The sequence below is a fragment of the Marmota monax genome, unplaced genomic scaffold (assembly GCF_021218885.2).
Source record: "Marmota monax isolate L192 unplaced genomic scaffold, Marmota_monax_Labrador192_F-V1.1 WCK01_AAM20220418_F8-fsc00069, whole genome shotgun sequence".
In the NCBI taxonomy this organism is placed as follows: Eukaryota; Metazoa; Chordata; class Mammalia; order Rodentia; family Sciuridae; genus Marmota; species Marmota monax.
The window spans coordinates 7,111,111-7,129,654 of NW_026695243.1; the positions used below are offsets into that span (position 1 = coordinate 7,111,111).

At 50.8% G+C, this 18,544-nt stretch overlaps 2 protein-coding genes across 5 annotated transcripts; one reads left to right on the forward strand and one right to left on the reverse strand.

Moving 5' to 3' along the window:
- The first annotated feature begins 1,924 nt into the window (after positions 1 to 1,924).
- On the forward strand, positions 1,925 to 9,875 carry Tpm2 (tropomyosin 2). 4 transcript variants are annotated; one of them, XM_046457282.2, is made up of 9 exons: positions 1,925 to 2,221; positions 2,642 to 2,767; positions 5,773 to 5,906; positions 6,001 to 6,118; positions 6,207 to 6,277; positions 6,748 to 6,823; positions 7,000 to 7,062; positions 7,237 to 7,306; positions 8,617 to 8,945. In XM_046457282.2, the coding sequence occupies exons 1-9, from the start codon at positions 2,108 to 2,110 to the stop codon at positions 8,697 to 8,699; spliced, it is 855 nt and encodes a 284-aa protein (XP_046313238.1). In that variant the 5' UTR covers positions 1,925 to 2,107; the 3' UTR covers positions 8,700 to 8,945. The 4 variants fall into 4 exon arrangements, with proteins under 4 accessions (XP_046313238.1, XP_046313239.1, XP_046313237.1 ...); XM_046457283.2 differs by lacking the exon at positions 8,617 to 8,945 and adding an exon at positions 9,727 to 9,875 and having other exon boundaries at positions 1,938 to 2,221; XM_046457281.2 differs by lacking the exon at positions 6,748 to 6,823 and adding an exon at positions 6,420 to 6,495 and having other exon boundaries at positions 1,941 to 2,221.
- Positions 9,876 to 10,951: 1,076 nt separating this feature from the next.
- On the reverse strand, positions 10,952 to 17,282 carry Ca9 (carbonic anhydrase 9). Its single transcript, XM_046457276.2, has 11 exons — positions 16,725 to 17,282; positions 15,882 to 15,911; positions 15,450 to 15,620; positions 15,152 to 15,294; positions 14,987 to 15,079; positions 13,939 to 14,005; positions 12,301 to 12,458; positions 11,984 to 12,119; positions 11,817 to 11,846; positions 11,353 to 11,434; positions 10,952 to 11,241 (listed from the first exon to the last, which is right to left on the reverse strand). Exons 1-11 carry the CDS (start codon positions 17,059 to 17,061, stop codon positions 11,175 to 11,177), a joined length of 1,314 nt encoding a protein of 437 aa, XP_046313232.1. The 5' UTR covers positions 17,062 to 17,282; the 3' UTR covers positions 10,952 to 11,174.
- Between the last annotated feature and the right edge of the window lie 1,262 nt (positions 17,283 to 18,544).

Sequence of the window (18,544 nt, forward strand, 5' to 3'; positions counted from 1 at the left end):
TTGATAGCTCTGGGCCCTGGTAGCACAAGCCTGTAATGCCAGCAACTTCAGAGGATGAGGCAGGAGGATACCAAATTCCAGGTCAGCTTCAGCAATAAAGCGAGGCCCTAAGCAACTTTGTGAGATCCTGTCTCAAAATTTTAAAAAAGGGCTGGGGATGTAGCTCAGGGATAAAGCGTCCCTGGATTCAATACCCACTAGCCCAAAATAAGTAAACAAATGAACAGGTCTTTGGAGCAATGTCAAGGGGTTAAATGAGTTGGGGAACCAGGAGCAAGACCAAAACAGATTCACTCAAGCCGCAGGTTACATGAATTGTGCAAAAGAAGTCCCAAGGCAACTTCAAGGAGGAACAAATTTGTAGAATCCCAGGATTAAGTGGATGTGGGAAGTGAAGAATGGGAGAGCGCCCCTGGTAACACCCAGAGTCCAGCAGAACCTACTAGATGGATGTCTTTCGCAGAGTTTGGGAAACACACGGCTATAGGTTGGAGTGAACATTGAGTAGTCAGGTCAGGTCTGTTCTTGTCTACTAAGCAAGCGGCCAAGCAGATCTGAATGCTTTTCCGCGCCCCAACCCCAAGGTCCGGCCCTCAGCCCAGGGTTCCCCACTGCCCCCAACTCGCCACCAAAACCTAAGCCTTCAGCTCCATAAGCCCTGGGGAGTGCGGCAGCCCGTTCCCTCCCGGCTCTCTCCAGGCTTCCTCCGCCAGGTCTCTCCTCCGCATCCCCCTCCTCCGGGGTGAATTTCCACTTCCCCTCCCACCCTGCCCCACCCAGAGGAAAACCTAAAACAAACGCCTTGCGCCACGCGCCCCAGACTTCCAGACCCGAGACCCGGCTCCGGGAGCGATTTCTTGAGGCCTGGATTAGACAGAGCATATCGCCCACCCAGGCTCCCGAAGCCCGCAGCTCCGCAATTCTTCCCCTAGCCCCCAGCCTTCCCAGCCTCGGCCCGGCCCCGCCTCCCCATAGGGAAACATCCCAAAAAAGGGCAGAAAAGAAATTTTGGCATAAAGTTGGCCACTGGGGAAGAGCAGAGTCTGCTGGGGGAAGGGGAGAAGGGAGGGCTCGAGGGAAAGAGGGAGAGGCAAAAGCAAGGGTGGGGACAGACGGATCCTGGGGGGGGGGGGGGGGGGACTTTTAGCGGATGGGAGTCCGGGAGGGGAACGCACCCAGTCCAGCCCCGCCGCAGCCGCGTGGAAAATATGCGGGGCACGTGGGGGGCGGGGCGGGCAGGCGAGGAGCTGGGTCCCCCGCCGCCCGGCGCTTTCAGGAGAAGGGCCCTGGCTCCTGAGCTGGGTTGGAAGGGGACTCTAGGGAAAGAGAGGTCAGGCCCGCCCTGGGGGACAGCAAGCCGGGCCGCGTTCCACAGTGTGACGGGGGCTCCTCCGGCCAGTTTCACCCAGCCCATGGGGAGACTGAGCTACCACCCCCACGCCCTGAACGCAAACTTGCGGTCTGGAACTCGGGGTAAACTGAGGCACTCGAGGCGCGGAGGAGCTCCGCCTCCCAAGAGACATTTAATCTGGGGGGATTTACAGGAAACTTCTAAATTAAGGGCAGCGGCTGCTGCAGCTGAGAGGAGGGGGGGGGGGGACACGCAGGTCCTTGTGCCCGGGCAGCTGCCGTGAGCTCACGCCCCGAAATAGCCCCAGGGGCCCCAGCCGCAGCTGCCACTGGGTCCGGCTGTCACTCAGAGGAAACGCGGAGCCCCCCGCCCAAGGGTCCCCTCCCTCCTTCGCAGCGCCAGGAGTTTTACAGCCCACCGCGGGCTACTTTCTCACCCGACGGCTGGCTGGGGGTGGAGGGGATGGGAGGCAGAGGCGGGACCCCAAGGGGCGGGCCCGACGGAGTGTGCGCAGGGGGCGGCTGCGCCCCCGGGCCGGGCCGAGCTTCTGCCCCTACAAGGTTTGGGCCGTGGTGGGGGAGGGTCTTGGTCCCCGGCTCCGCCTGGTCCCTCCCCGCCTTTTAGGCGCCCGCGCAGTTGGGACATCCCAGTCCCGCTCAGTCTTTCTTACCCGGCCCTGGTCCGCCGAGCCCTAGCAGCCAGCCCAGTCCACCAGGTTCTCACCACCCGCCCGCCGGCCCACCCCGCACCGCAGCCATGGACGCCATCAAGAAGAAGATGCAGATGCTGAAGCTGGACAAGGAGAATGCCATCGACCGCGCCGAACAGGCCGAAGCCGACAAAAAGCAAGCTGAAGACCGCTGCAAGCAGGTGGGGGGACCGTGCGTTCAGTGCAACCTCTTCTCCCTTCCCCTCCACTAAGGGTCAGATGGGCCCTTGCCAAACTTGGGCCTGCTCCCAAGGCTTTTTCCCACCCAGTAGCCTCCGGGGCCCTCACAGGACCCTCAGGGGCCCAGCAGAAACCACACTCCATTTCACCCATGGCTGCCCAGGGAGCCCGTCCCTCAGTTTCCACTCCTGCCCTTGCATAACAGCGATGGGTCCTACCCCTTGGGACTTGAGATTTATTCTCTATCCTCACCAGCTTCCCCCAACATTCTCAACTGGACTGTCCTCTGTTATCCCTCTTCCTCCCTAACAGCCTCCAAATATCTTTTAGTAGCCCCCACGTACACCCCTCCTCCTTCCTAGGCCCTCACCAGGGCCTAGCTGACTTCCTCTCTCCCCTAGCTGGAAGAGGAGCAGCAGGCCCTCCAGAAGAAGCTGAAAGGGACAGAAGATGAGGTGGAAAAGTATTCTGAATCAGTGAAGGATGCCCAGGAGAAACTGGAGCAGGCTGAGAAGAAGGCCACCGACGTGAGTGTGGACTTGGGGGATATGGGGGGCATTAATGAACTGGGGAGGGGTCCCAGGCATGGAGATAAGTAGTGAAGCAGACCTAGATATTCCCAGCATTAGCACAGAAATAGTTTCCTCTCCGTAACCCAAGCTAGGGCAGGCTTACACAAATAATACAAGACAGTGGGTAAATCAAAACCACCTACCACTTCCCTCCAGGACTTAAGTCTTGTAATTCCATTTGGTTCCAGCTTTTGGAAAGTACAGTGATCCATCCAGTAGTGAGTCATCGTGGGGGTGGGGGTGTGAGAATTTACTGTCTACCTCAATTAATGTTGCTGCTGAAAATGGTAAGGAGACTGCAGCTATATTTGGGGGGTGGAGTGTAAGTGTGAGGTACTAGTGGGTAGGAAGAGATAGAGGGATCCAAAGATGGGGCCCTAGCTTGAGTTACATCCCTATGGGACCATTAGAAATTCCCTGGCCTTGACCTCTGGCTCTAGCAGCTCTGCTGTACCCTGGGGCTCCAGCTCAGGTTCTAACGGGCTCCTCATTTACCCTCATTAAGCTGTCAGGCTTCAGACCATGCCAGGCTAATGGGCAGAAGGACAGGGCCACAATGCCAAAGCAGCCATCTTGGCAGGTCCTGCTTACCCTGAGATTTCTCTGCCTGCACCTCCAGCCCCAACCAGACTTGTCTACTTCTTAGGATTCCCAACCCCACCAAATGGTAGAAGAATGGCATATGACTTTAGATGTGGTTCTCACGAATCCCTGTCTCAATGGCCTCATCTGCCTTCCCCCAGGAATTGTTTTAAATTGAAGATGGGCCTGTGGTTAGGGTGTGCCAGTAGTTAGCATAAAGTATGGTCTGAACATCAGGGATGACATTCCTGTTTCTGTTGACCATACTTCATGCTTCCCAACCCCCAGGGTTGGGCCTCTTTGACCTCCAGCCTCCAGTTTTGGTTCTTCACCAGCCCTGGCACATGGGAGGGAACTGACCTGCAGCTGCTAGCAAAGATGACCCTGGGCATTTGATACTCTATAAATAACCAAGGCCCAGTGCAGCTAGAGGCCAGACTGGAAACCCAAGGAGCTAGGTGGGGGCTGGAGGGGGGATGGTGGATGGAGTGGAAAGCCCTGGGAATAGGGACAGGGCAGCAGTGCCAGAAGTAGGGAGGAAACACTGATCAAATTTATAGTGTGACCTTGAACACAGTAGTTATATAGTGCCTCAGTTTCTCCCTTTGATTAAAGAACAGCCATAGCTTTGAGGAACTTGAGCAGCAGGCAATGGCAAATGTCAGACCTGTGATGAGGGCCCTAGTACTTCCCAAACTTGGCCCTCATTTGTCATCCCACCACCATGAAGAGAGTTTTCCTTATACGGAGTCTCATCTCTCTAGAGTAGCCCCCAATATCCTCCTTCCCAACACCAGTGATGTCTCCAGAATCTTTCCACACTGAGTCATCAGGCCCTGAGCCTATGATGGGCTCTTGTCACTCTAGGTGGCCAAGCTCCAGGTGCCTTCAGCACCTGGAGGACAAGCTATAATCCACTTTCTATATATGGTACTGTGTTTCTCTTGCCCTGTAGTGCCACCAGGGCCTGTCTTCTACACCCTCTGCTACCAGTGCTGCCACTCAGCTTCTCCCCTCCACTCACTTTTTCCCTTACACTGGCTCTTTATCCTTTCCAGTCCTAAAATTCTGTGGGGTTGCTGGGCGCAATGGCACAGGCTTGTAATCCCAGCAGCTCTGGAGGCTGAGGCAGGAAGATGGTGAGTTCAAAGCCAGCCTCAGCCAAAAGCAAGGCACTAAGCAACTCAGTGAGACCTTCTCTCTAAATAAAATACAAAATAAAGCTAAGGATGTGGCTCAGTGGTCGGTTGCCCCATAGTTCAATCCCTGGTATCCCCCCATCACACACACTCACAAAAAAAAAAAAAAACACTATGGGGTCTCTATGGCTTTGAGGGAGAGAAACTTTTGGAGTATGCTCGTGCAGGCAATGTGCTCAAGTTTTTTCTGCACATTGTTTCATAATTTCCCAAACTTGGCTTATCATCAGAATCACTTGGAAGCTTAAAAAAAAAAAATGATTCCCATTCTTTACCCTGTAGGTCTCAGTTCAGTGGATCTAGCATGGAGCTAGTTTTTTAAGTCTCCCAGATGGTCCTATTGATGAAGTGCTAGAAGCACTACATTATCTCAGAACAGTCTCCAAAAGGAGGAACTGATCATTAACACCAATTTATGAAAGAGGAAACTGAGGCTTAGAGAGACTAAATAAGGTGCCCAAGGTCACACAAGTATTGAGTGGCCTCCATGGCTCCAAGACAGCAGTCTGACTCAGAGCTGTGCTCGTAATACCAAACCGCACTGCTGCTCTTTTTCCTTTTGGGGGCCTGTCTTGCTCTGCCCTCTTTTCTCAGGATGTCCTCAGTTTTTGTTTTTTATGGGCCTTCTCCAAAATCTCAAAGGTTTTGTTTCCATATTGTAAGACCAGGGGCCTTGGTAGGAAGCCCCTCGCTATAACCATGGATGTTGACCTAGTGTGCCCTCTTGGATCCCTTGTTGGTAGTCTGCCTGGCAGCTGGTGACATCACTGAGTTCAATTCTGTGATTGGCCGTTTTTAGCAATGGTGAAGTCTGTTTGGCCTAACTCTTCCCCCTTACCTGTCCTGCACCCACCCTGTGCTCTGCTGAGGAGGAATCAGGGCTACCTCAGACCAGTCTCAGCACTTCAAATGCTCTCAAAAAGAACAGAGTGACCAACCATCAAGAGACTCACCATGCACTGTGCCAGAAGAGGCCCCATGGCCGGGGAGTGAAGCTTGTCAAGTAATGTTTTGGGCTAGAGCAGGGTTTTAACAGAAGATAGTTAGTAGAAAAACAGGTTAAAATCTAGAAGTCAGGAAGCCTAGGTTCTTTCTGAGAGGAGTCTTACCATCCTCTGGAGCCCCTCTGACTCACCCAAGGCAGACAAAGCTTTTTGACCTCTGACCTCTGGCCCACAGGCTGAGGCAGATGTGGCCTCCCTGAACCGCCGCATCCAGCTGGTAGAAGAGGAGCTGGACCGGGCACAGGAGCGCCTGGCTACAGCCCTGCAAAAGCTGGAGGAGGCTGAGAAGGCCGCTGATGAGAGCGAGAGGTGGAGAGGGGCACACGGGGAGGTTCAGGGACAGGGGAGGGAGCCTGTCTCTGCTGGTGCTGACCTCACACTCACCTCTCTCCCTGACTCTCAGAGGAATGAAGGTCATCGAAAACCGGGCCATGAAGGATGAGGAAAAGATGGAGCTGCAGGAGATGCAGCTGAAGGAGGCCAAGCATATTGCTGAGGACTCCGACCGCAAATATGAGGAGGTGAGAGCCCTACCCCACTTCCTTCCCATTCCCAAGCCTCACACCCCAAATCAGTAACCACTGATCTGCTCTCTCCCAATGCTCTCAGGTGGCCAGGAAGCTGGTGATCCTGGAAGGAGAGCTGGAACGCTCAGAAGAGAGAGCCGAGGTGGCCGAGAGGTAAGGATACCCTGGGGTGACCGATGGAACTGGACCTGAGCCAGTGGCTGTGGGATACCCTGCACAGTAGGCAGTCGATTTCCCAGGCCTGGGGTGCCCTAGGGACAGGGTCTATCCTCTGACCCCTGCCTGCTGCCCCCAGCCGAGCCAGGCAGCTGGAGGAGGAACTTCGAACTATGGACCAAGCCCTCAAGTCCCTGATGGCCTCAGAGGAGGAGGTAGTGACCTCTGTGGAACTTTCTGGGCAATGCCACTTTCTTGCAGCTCATCTTCCCTTTCCCACCTCAGCATCTCAGGCTGCTCTCTCTCACCTGCCAAGGGTTGGGAAGGGCCTGGGCTTCCAAACTCTGCCTGCTGTCACTCTCACCACTTGGCTCCTCTTTTCTCTCCTCCACCCTTCCCCCACTATGCATCCTTGCTGTCTCGCCTCACTGTGCCCTCACACCCCACCCTGCCGCACACCCCTGCAGTAAATGTGGGGACCTAGAGGAAGAGCTGAAAATTGTTACCAACAACTTGAAATCCCTGGAGGCCCAAGCGGACAAGGTAGAGGCGGTAGAGGGGTAGTGAAGATTGGGTCCTGCAGGGGAGGGAGGTGAGGGCCCAGGCAGGGAGGGCTGGGTACTCAATGGAGGCAAAGTTAGAGGAACCTGAGGGCCTCTGTGGAGAAATGAAAGACTTGAGAAGGCGAATTACTAATGGCATGTGTATGTCCCTAAAAGTATTCCACCAAAGAGGACAAATATGAAGAGGAGATCAAACTGCTGGAGGAAAAGCTAAAGGAGGTAAGAGCTCTCTTCTAGCTCCCAGGCTCCCCTCAAGCCATCCTTGTCCCTGCCAGAGGCTGCCTGTGACAGGGGATCTGGAACTAGGGATGGGAGAGAAGATTGACTTAGATGCTGAGTCTCTCTGAGATGCTTAATTCTTTACCATGCCACTCATCCCACCCTTATTAACAGGCTGAGACCCGAGCAGAATTTGCTGAAAGGTCTGTGGCAAAGTTGGAGAAAACCATTGATGACCTGGAAGGTAAAGGATACTCCCCCCACACACCTGTCACTGTAGGCCTGTCCCTTATCTCCTCATCGGGTTATATTTACCACTCATAAACTAGGGTTGGACTTACCTAGGACTCCACAAATTCTGGTGGGCTATGCCCATAATTCAAGAAGCTGTAACAAGCCAGAGTGCATCAGCTCTTGTACTTCTTAGACTTGAGCATGCAGAAGGCTCAGGGTATAGTTCCTTGTACAGCACATTTAAAAACCCCCATAGAGGACTGGAGATGTAGCTCAGTTGGTAGAGTGCTTGCCTCACATGTACAAGGCCCTGGGTTCAATCCTCAGCACCACACACACACACACACAAAAAAAAAAAAAAAAAACATAGAGCCGGACATGGTGGCTGTAATCCCAGCATCTTGGGAGGCTGAGGCAGGATTACAAGTTCAAATCTAGCCTCAGCAACCTAGCAAGGCCCTAAGCAATTTCTTGAGACCCTGTCTCAAAATAAAAAATAAAAAGGGCTGGGAATGTGGCTTAGTGGTTAAGCGCCTCATGAATTCAGTAAAAAAAAATACCCATAGATACCTGCATTCTAATCCAAAGTGATTGATTGCTGACCTAGGGCTGGTGAATTTGTATTTCTCACAAGATCTTTGGAAATAACTATGCTGCTGGTCTGTAGAATGTACTTTGCATAATACTGATCTAACAAAGCAAAGCCATCTCCAAGCACAACACAATAGAAACCGATCACAGAGCCTTCTTGATTGAAGAGACAGCTATTTGATGTAGTGTTTGAGTTTGCCTGACAACATTAATGGAAGACACTACATTTGGTGAAAACAAACATCCAGATATTTGCTAGTCTCTGGTTATTTCTGTTATCAACAATGCTGCTGTACTCAAGGTCACCTTTCCTTTTTATCTGATAACTCTTTAACTTTCACAATTCCCAGTGCCTTGCTTCTTCTCAGGCAGGTGCTACTTTTATCTCCAACTTTAGGACTTTAGCCCTCTTTGATTCAAGCACCCTCCCTCTCCTACTTCAGCAAGCATGCCTGCCTGTTCAGAGCACTGTGCCCATAGGTTCCTGGGAGGGCAGATGCTCAGGGGAAGAACCAGGCTGGGGCAAGAGAAAGGCAAAAGAGAGACGGGGTAGAGAAAGGGGAGGAGGGAGCCCCCAAAACCATCCAGCCTGTTCTCTGGTTGCTTTCTCTTACTCTCTCTGCCTCTCTGATTCATTTTCTCCCCATCATCCTTTCTCTTTCCTTTTTTCTTCCCCTCCATTCCCTCTTCCCACACTCCCACCTGGCCCCTCTCCCCTGGTCATCCCAGATGAAGTCTATGCACAGAAGATGAAGTACAAGGCCATCAGCGAGGAGCTGGACAACGCACTCAATGACATCACCTCCCTCTGAGCCCACATCAGTGTGACCATCTCAGCCCCCTTCTCTCCCCTCTTTTCATTTTCTCTATGGGGAGGGGCAGATAGGAGGAGCAAAAATTGGCATCATTGCACAGCCAGATTGGGAACAGCCTAGGGAGAGTCTCCATCACCCCTGCTGCCCACTCTGGCACTGGCTTCATCCTTCAATCTCTGCACAATGCCCTCCACCCGCTGCCCTCCAGCCCTCTCTGCTGCCTAATAAACTCTAAACTTGGTCTCCATGCTGTTTTCCTGCCCTCCAGAGAGCATTTCTTCACTGCCACAGACCACTCCTTCACTCCTGAGACCCTGGCTTTTACCGACACACCCAATCTTGTGACCCTCACCTCCTGCCTTGAATCCCCCTACAAAATGCTGTGACCCACACCAAGACCTCTCTGCACTGCAGTCTCTGTCTCTGACTCTCATTATTGCATGTGGGAATGTGTGACCCCATCAAGTACCATGGCCTCCTCTGGTGCCTGTCAGACTTTAGAGCACTTAACTGGGATTCCAGGATCTAACAGAATGATTAGAAAGGAAATAGGGTGGGGTGAGCTACAGGGGAGGGACAAGAAGATCGTGGAATGAAGTTTGAAAAAGTACTGGATATCAGCAACAGGGCTTTCCACTGCAGCTGCAGGTCTGTCTTCCAACTCATTTCTGTCTGTCTGTCTGGTCTTCTCTTTCCTGGCTCAGCCTTTGTCTTTCCTTTGGTTTTCAATTTTTGCTATACCTTCTAAAGAAGGAGGGTAAACTAGTTTATGACTCAAACCTCCCCATTCCCACCTGCATAACCACATAGGCCTTAAGTGAGGCATCTGTCTGTCCTGCTTAATTCATCCAATTGCCCCTGCCAGGGAGCCCATAGGTCCCTAAAGTTTATGTCTTCCTATGTCTTCCTGTGTCTCCTAACCCACCCCATGTCTGTGTCACCTTCCCCTGTCCATGGCATCCCCCTGTCTCCCCCATGCTCCCCGTCTCCCTTCCCTCTCCTCACCAGCTTCCTCCCCTCACAGAGACCTTGGCCAGTGCCAAGGAGGAGAACGTGGAGATTCACCAGACCCTGGACCAGACCCTGCTGGAACTCAACAACCTGTGAGGGCTGGCCCTGCTCCCAGCCAGGGTATAGTTGCCACCCCAACCCAATAAAACTGATTTACCAGCATCCCAGGGCCCTTTAAGCCTTTCTTTTGGTTGCCAATGGAATCAGAATGATTATGGCCTGAGTCCTTGCTCTATGATGGGAACTCCTTTTCATTCAGAGCCCTGGGGAAGGGGTGCTAGGCTCACTGAGGAGAGGTTTGAACAGGTTATGTGAAAGCAGAAGATCCTAAGGGGTGGGGGAATATCCTGACCTTTACTCTTCAGGGCAAAGGAGCTGTCATCTGCAGCACTGCCCTATTCTAATGGGCAGCTGGGTCAAATGATATGTTCTGAAGACAAAACTGCAAGAAAAGACAGATTTTCCTCCAACAGGGTAAAAGCCTAAAAGCCTCAATGTAATTTTAAGCCTAGTAGCTTGTAGCCTACCCCTCCTCCCAACACCCATGCTGACACACACACCCATCTCAGAAATATCAGTCACCTCCATTCTGGATAACATCTGTGGTGGACAGAATAATCCCCCTCCCCCAAAGATGTCCACATTCTTATCCTATGAAATGTTAACTTACATAGGAAAAGGGACTCTGAGCAAAAGGTCTGAGATGAAGAGATTCTTCTATGTTACCTGGGCAAGCCCAGTGTAATCACAGGGTCCTTCCAAGATGGAGAAAGATCAAAGGCAGTAGGACACGTGACAATGAAAGCAGAGGTTGGAGTGATGCGAGGAAGGGGCCATAAGCCAAGGAATGCAGGGAACTTCCAGAATCTGAAAAAGGCCAGGAAACCTTCTACCCTTAGAATGTTCAGAAGGAACTAGCCCCTTGGGCTGGGGATGTGGCTCAAGCAGTAGCGCGCTTGCCTGGCATGCGTGCGCCCGGGTTCGATCCTCAGCACCACATACAGACAAAGATGTTGTGTCTGCCGAAAACTAAAAAATAAATATTAAAAAAAAAATTCTCTCTCAAAAAAAAAAGGAACCAGCCCCACTGACCCCTGGACTTGGACACCTAAAATTCATTTTGGACTAACTATAAGAATAAATCTGCATTACCACCAAGATTGTGAAAATTTGTTAAAGCAGCAATGGGAAACTAATATACCAACCTTCTGGTTTGAGGGAAAAAGGTGACTTACACATTTTGTTAGGAATATTTATTTTTTTAAAAAATGGAAGTTGAGTGCAATCTTGCTTCGCTACTATAAGATCCCATTTCAGTGGCTTTAGGGGGGAAAAGAAGAAGAAGAAACATTCTTTGGAAATTAAAAAGGAATCATCTAGTGGGCAAAATAGGAAAAAGTTTCCAGCTCCCCCCAGAATCCTCTAGCTGGCTTATCTGCATATTTTCCAAGTTCCGGGCTTCTAGGCTCCAGTTTCCGCCATCTCTGGTGGGCTGTAGCTAACACCCTCTTTGGTCCTACTTCTGTGTCTATACAACAAGGAACTTGAATCAGAAAACTGGCCCTGGATGAGTTAATTTGCATGCACTCCACAAAGGGTGGGTGGGAGAGCTGTACTGAAGGAGAGGGTCAGTGAATACCTGTGCTGCCTCCCCATCTGCACAAGGAAGGCGATACTGGTGACAGCAAACAGGAAGCCAAACACCAGGGCCAGGATGTCACCTGAGAGGAAGAGGAGAAGGACCACCTTAAGAGGGGTGCCTGGGGTCCACTGGGTCCCTTTAGGCCTGCTTCAATGGTTGCCACACCATCAGCCCCAGACTTCTGTCTCTGGAAGAGGCCAGCCCAGAGAACCATGGATGCACTGGAAGGTTTTCTTCCTAACAGCTAGGTAAAAATTGTTTGGGAGAGAGGATGCTAGAACATTTGGGGAGCTTCATCCTCATCAACTAAGTCATGGGGTCAGTGGGGGAATCCCCCTCACCAGTCTGACTCTGTCATATTAGGGACAGGGGTCTGTTCAAGGAAGAGGAGAGGAAGCATAGGTGGCCTGATTACCCCCTGGGGCTGAATGATGCTAAGAGTAAAAGAGACACAGACTCACCGGCAGCAAGGCAGGAGGAATTCATGTGGACTGAAGAGAAAAAGGAGACATTAGAGCCAGAGACTGTAACCACCAGTGATAGACTCTGATATAAATGAAGACATGTGAGGAGGAGGGACCTATGGCTGGGGTGATGTAGCAATATGGGACACCAGACAAAGCTGCACCTGGCTCAGGGTGACTGTCCACTTCAACAGGGAAGGAGGCCTCAATCATTCGCCCATTCAAAGGCTGCGTGGCTCGGAAGTTCAGCTGTAGCCGGGAGTCATGAGATTCCCACAGGGAACTGGAGAGGATGTGGAGCTGGGAAGGTCAACGGATAGTACAGGTAGACTCCGTAAAATAAAAGAGGGCTGGGGATGTAGCTCACTAGTGGAGAGTTTGCAAAGCATATGCAAGGCCCTGGATTCAATCCCCCAACACCACAAAAAAATAAAAATAAAAAAAGGAAACAAAAGGGTCCCACACCGTGCCCAAGTCTTACCTGCTTAGCACTCAGCCTCACTGTCTGATTGAACACAGTCCAGATGACCCCCTGGGCACAGGGGGGTGTGGTCAGAGATCCCTCATATCGGAAATAGCGGCTGAGGTCAGAGGGCAGCAGAGCAGATACATCCAGTCCTGGGACCCAGATCTCTGAGTCTGTGGAGAAGACTTGTTGGTGTCTCACTTAGACTATGTCCCCTTAAAGTTCCGAGGCAGAGAGATACAGTTTCACCTCCCAGAAGCCAACTTAACTCCCTGAGCATATTTCTTCACTATGTGTGGTCCCTTCCCATAACTCCACATAGGACAACTCAAAAGGAAGTAAAGGGCTTTGAGCAATCCGATGAGGCCTCACAGAGTGAGAAAAGAAGACTGAGTCTTCACTCTTACTTTGCATACCATCATAACTTGCTGGATCACCAATTTAAGCCCAGAGTGAATTAAAAAGAAAAAATGAGGCTAGGGAAATAATTCAGAGGTAGAATGCTTGCCTAGCATGGACCTTGCCTTGTAAAGACCTGGTTTTGAACCCTGGTATAACTAAATAAATAAATTTGAATAACTTGTAAATAAACTAATATTCATAATTATCAAAAACAGACACAAAACTTCAAAGGCAGCTGGGTGTGATGGCACATGCCTATAATCCCAATCACTGGGGAGGCTGAGACAGACAGGAGGATCACAAGTTCAAAACCAGCCTCAGCAACTTACTGAAGCCCTGCCTCAAAATTAAAAAAAAAAAAAAGCTGAGGATATTTCTCAATTGTGAAGTACCCCTGGGTTCAATCCCCAATGCCACAAAAACAAAACAAAAAACCCTCCAAAGGCACACTTCTTTCCATTTAGCAAAAACCTAAAGGTCCAGTGGAGTAAGTGAAGTTTAAAATGACCCACTGCAACTGAGAAAGATTTCCAACAACTGTTTCTAAAAACTTCAAATATTTGATGATTATGAATGAGAAACAGAGTTTTCAGAAAAAGTGTATCTTTCCACACTCAACCCAGGAATTTCCAAACACTGTTTTTTTTTTTTTTTTGGTCCTTTTTTTCTTTTCTTTTCCTTTTTTTTTCTAACTTTGTTTTCAGTTTGGTTTTTGGTTTGGAATCATCAAGCCTATGGGCAACAGCTTGCCTGTGGTCAACTTCACAGTTATTATCCAGATCAAAGCTAGTTCACACCCATCTCCATCCAATCTCCATTCTCAGATCTGAAGCTCTCAAAAGCTTTTTTTTTTTTTTTTTTTTTTTAATAATGGTACTGGGGATTGAAGCCAAGGGCACTCTACCACTGAGCTACATCCACAGCCCTTTTTATTTTGAGACAGTGTCTTGCTAAGTTGCTGAGGAGGGCCTTGAACTTGCCATCCTCCAGCTTCAGGCTCCCAAGTCACTGGCATTACAAATGCAGGTATGCACATTGCACAGCTACGTCTTTTTTTCTTTTTCTTTCTTTCTTTTATTATTTATTTAGAGATGGGGTGTCACTAAATTGTCCTGGCCTCAATCTTGGAACTCTCTTGCCTCAGCCTTCTAAGTAGCTGGGATTACAAACATGTGCCGCCATACCCAGCTCCCCAGGGCAAGTATTTAAGCATTAGGGTATAGAAAGTAGTGGCCAGACCAACAAACTGACCTTCCTCAGCAATTTCTTCCAAATGCAACAGCAACTGCTCATAGGCATTGTTTTCTTCTGGGCCCTCCTGGGGGTGAAAATGCAAAACAGACTTATACCTATAATCTAGGGCCTTGCCTGGAGGCCTAAACATGGGGTGGGTTTCCAATAATCCTCCCCCATTCTTCACTTCTGAGAGGAAATCTTATTACTCTTACTGAGTAAGTTTATACTCTTGTTTTGCAAACTAATGAGCTTGGTGAATTGGGTTTCAAACTGGAGGAGGAAGAGGAGGAGGAGGAGGAGGAGGAGAAGCTGCCACTTCACTAGGATACTAGGCCCTCAAGGACCTTGGCTCTGCTAACTTTTATACATACACTGCATAGTTCTCCCACAGAAAACCATAATACACCTTGTATTTGTGCTACTTCTGCATTCACTTTAATAACTCATGTTTGGCTTTTGGAACCTGGTCCTGACGTGCTATTTCTGAGGCATTTCTCTGAACATTGTGCTGTGAGTATGGCATTTGAGAGTGAGCCTAGCAGGTCTCTCATCCTTTCCCTTTACTGGCCTCCTCTAATCATGGCATATATATCCTTGATCATTAAGGTCCAAAGAGGTCAATAAATGCTGCATTTTAGGAAGGGAAATGACAGGTTACAAGAGTTAATAGAGAAATTACTTCTTCCAATGTCTAACTGTTTCATCTGCCATTCCCCAAACGGGCCACATTGTATTTGCACATACTGTTCTCTCTGGTTGGAATGTTTCCCTTTTTTTTCCTGTCAAAAGCTTCAGAATTAACCTCCTCCCTGACCACCATTTTACTGTGTCCTTCCCATTACCTATCATGTCAGCTCCCACGGGTTGTGAGTTCCTTAGAGGCAAGAACCCACAGCTTCTGAATCTTTTTTTATGGTCCAGTGCCTGGTTCAACATGGGTGTTGAATGAGGATGAAGGCTAGAGGCCAGAGTGACAGTTTGGGGATGGGATCTCTGACTGCAAGATACATTAGACCCCAGGGAAGAAGGGAACGGGGGTGGGAGGGGTGTGCAGATCTGGTACCTGTAGGAAGGCGGCCAATACCGCCAGGCCTCCCGGGCGCCCCAAGGCTTCATCAACTCCCGAAAATGCAGTGCTGAGGTGAACTACATGAATCTGGAGAAAACACTGGCGTCAAAGTGGGGTATATCTCGGGCCACGCCCCTTGGCCCCTACTCGGATGCTCACCTCGGCAGGGAAATGGTGGCCATCAACAGAGTGCTCTGAGCCCGGGCGATCCGAAGTACCCCAGTGCAGATGCAACTGCAGGGCTCTGTACTCCCGCCCGGGACCCAGGGCCATCTCCAGCCCGGGAGGCAGAGTCAGCTGCACTGCGGGGGGAGCGCCAGGTGAGCCCGACCCTGTCTCGCCTGCCCGCGGGTGAAACCACCCTAACCCCCAAGCACCTCCCCAACCGCCCTCATCTTAGTCCCATCCCCAGACAGTCCCTTCGGTTTCCCTGAGGCTCCACCCCAGACCCCCTCACCGGTGTGCCCATTGTTGCGCAGGCGCAGTTCCGGACGTGGCGGTAGCGCAAAACCCTGAAGTTGTGGGGGTCGCAGGGCGCGGCTGAACGCAGTGAGTTCCGGGCGGATATCTATAGGGGACTGAAAGCGGCCTGCGCAGGCTGGGGACACCTGGGGCCAGGGCGGGTTGCCTGGGAATAGAGAGTATGGTGGAGAAGTCTGGTGACTAGGTAAGGAACTTTTAAGCAACCTGGGCGAAAAAGTGAAGCGGGTGGAGTCTGGAGGCCTCGGAGCGGGAAATAGAAATCAGGGATGTGGGCGGGGACCGGAGCCTGCGGGGACCGGAGCCTGCCGTGAATGGGACGCCCAGAAACCAGTCTTGGGATGGTTGTGGGGCAGATCAACAGAGCCGGGTTCCCAGGTTGGATCTCTGCAGGGAGTGGGTGTCTCACCTCCGTAGCGCCAATGAATGTGGCCATCCCCTGCGTAAATGAGAAGGATGTACAAGCCAGCCTTAGAGCCCATCCCTTCCCAGGGGTCGGGAGAAATAGGTCCCCCACCTCGCGGCAGGGCCCCATAAATTAAGATGTCTTACAGGGCATAGCAGGTAACAAATGTCTGAAGCGGACCACGTGCAAAAACGCAGTGGACTGCAACCAAACATAACACTGGAGCCGGGAGGGCAAACAATGGCCCCATTGGCCCCAGAGATACCTGTTTGCAACCACTAGTTTTGGATCTGTAGAGTAGGTGGGTGCCTCAGTCCCCAGGCCCAACTCAGGAGACCATCTTTTTCCTCTCTCCCTTATTCATCCCTTTCCCATACTCATTCCACTGCCCTTCCTAGTCTCCAACTCTTTTCCCTAAGTTCCTGGCTTGGAAATCAAGTTATCAGGTCCCTCTCCTGTTGTTGATTCCTTCTTCCTAGTCCCAGCTTCTTCCTTGCAGACTGAAGCTGAGAAAGTCTACAGGTTCTGCCTTTCCTTTGGTACCCACCCTCTCCCCCTGGTCTTTCCTCTTTACTTCACATTCTCTCTTCCTCTTCACCTATCCCCCCCTTTCTGGACAGTCCTGTTCTCCTTCTCCTCTCCAATCTCCCCATTCTTTCCCATCTCTTCCAGCAGTTCTCCATGTTTTTCCTTTCCCCATCTTTCCTCTTCTAGCGCTGAAAGACAGAGGGGTCTAATGGTGTGGGAGCCCCCTGGAGGGGTCCTTCCCTGAATGATCTCTGCCAGGAGTAGGGAGAGGTGGCATGATTCTACTGAGCCTAAATTTGGAGGCTGATGACCACTTACCTTTTTTGTTCCCTGGAGCTTTACTTGGGTGACCTTGACTGTCCCCAGGAGCTTCAACAGTTGGTAGATCCTCTAACTTCAGGGAGTTGTCCTCTTCTGGTTTAGAAGTAACTTCAGGTGAATCCTCCTCCCCAGGTGGATCCTCTTCACTGTACAAATCCTCCTGGCCCAGTGGACTGTCTTCCCCAGATGAACCTCCTCCCACAGAGTGATCCCCCTGCATCCAGGACAGTTTCTGGGGATGGGCAGGCACCAGGAGCAGTAGCAACAGCAGCAGTTGCACAGTAGGGGCTGGGATCAACAGAGGGAGCCAGGGGCTGGGGCACAGGGAAGCCATGCGGCTGACTGGGGTGTCCCGGGACACGGTGTGGTGTGTACGGGCTGTACGTGCATAGGAAACAGGAGCTGGGTGGGGGAGGAGCAAGCCTTGAGGGGAGCAGGCTGACTCACAGAGTGCCCTTCTGTAGAGATGGAGCCAAAGTCCCGCGGGTCTGTCTGGCCCTGTGCCCCCTCCCCGATACCAAAGCTTGGATGGGGTGGAGTGAGGGGCAGGTGTGTTCACAAGCACAAGGTTATCGGGGTCATGGGCCCAGCTTGGAACCCAAGGCACTGCCTGGCACTATACAGGCTCTCCCTGGCACCAGCCAGCTGCTCGCCAGCAGCAGCCTCAGCTAACCCTGGCCTGCTTCCCAGCCCCAAGAAAGGAAGGGAAAAGACAGGGAAGCTGGGGCCCCTGTGTCGCCTGGCTAAGAGGGAAAGCAGCCCACCTCTGGCCCAGCCAGGGAGCAGAATGGGGCAGGGCAAGCTGTACAGGGACTGTAAGGATAAATAGTTAAACGTGTAGAAGGGTAGGTAGGAGGCAAATTTGAGCATGAATGAAAAACTGAATGTATGAATGAAAAACTGGGTGTCTGAAAGAAATTCTGGTGGGTTTAAACTAAATTTATCTTGTTTTCATCTTTCCACCTGCTCAAAAACCTTCATTGGTTTCTCAGTGCTTACCAAAGTATGCCCATTTTCTCCTTCTCGCTTGCATGTCCCTTCAAAACCTTTCCTAAGAGATCTTTCCATCTTATCTCCTCCCACTCTTCCTCATACTCCAAATTAAACCATTCATTTTCATAAACTCCTTTCCCCCCTTTTTTTGTTTTTTTTTCATGTGTATGTGTATGTGTGTGTGTGTGAGTGTGTGTGTGTGTGTGTGTGTGGTGCTGGGGATAGTGTGTGTGTATGTGTGTATGTGTGTGGTGCTGGGGATAGTGTGTGTGTGTGGAGTTGGGGATAGTGTGTTTGTGTGTGTGGTGCTGTGGATTTTGTGTGTGTGTATGTGTGTGTGTGTATGTGTGTGTGTGTGTGTGTGGTGCTGGGGATAGTGTGTGTGTGTTTGTGTGTGTGGTGCTGGGGATAGTGTGTGTGTGTGTGTGTGTGTGTGTGTTGCTAGGGATAGAACCAAAGGCCTCATGGGAGACAAGTGCTCTACCACTGAGCTAAACTCCTAACCCCCAATTTTTTTTTTTTTTTGGTATGCGGGATTGAAATCAGGAGTGCTTTACCACTGAGAACTACATTCCCAGTACTTTGTATTTTTTTATTTTGAGATAGAGTATTGCTAAATTGCCCAAGCTTGGCCTTAAATTTGTGATCCTCCTATTTTTTGACTTGCTGGGATTTTAGACATGCACCACCACATCTAACTCAAACTATTCATTTTTTCTTCCCCTTTTCTATTTTTTTTTGGATACTGGCTATTGAACCCAACAGGTATTTAACACTGAGCCACATCCCCAGCCCTTTTATTTTTTTATTTTGAGACAGGGTCT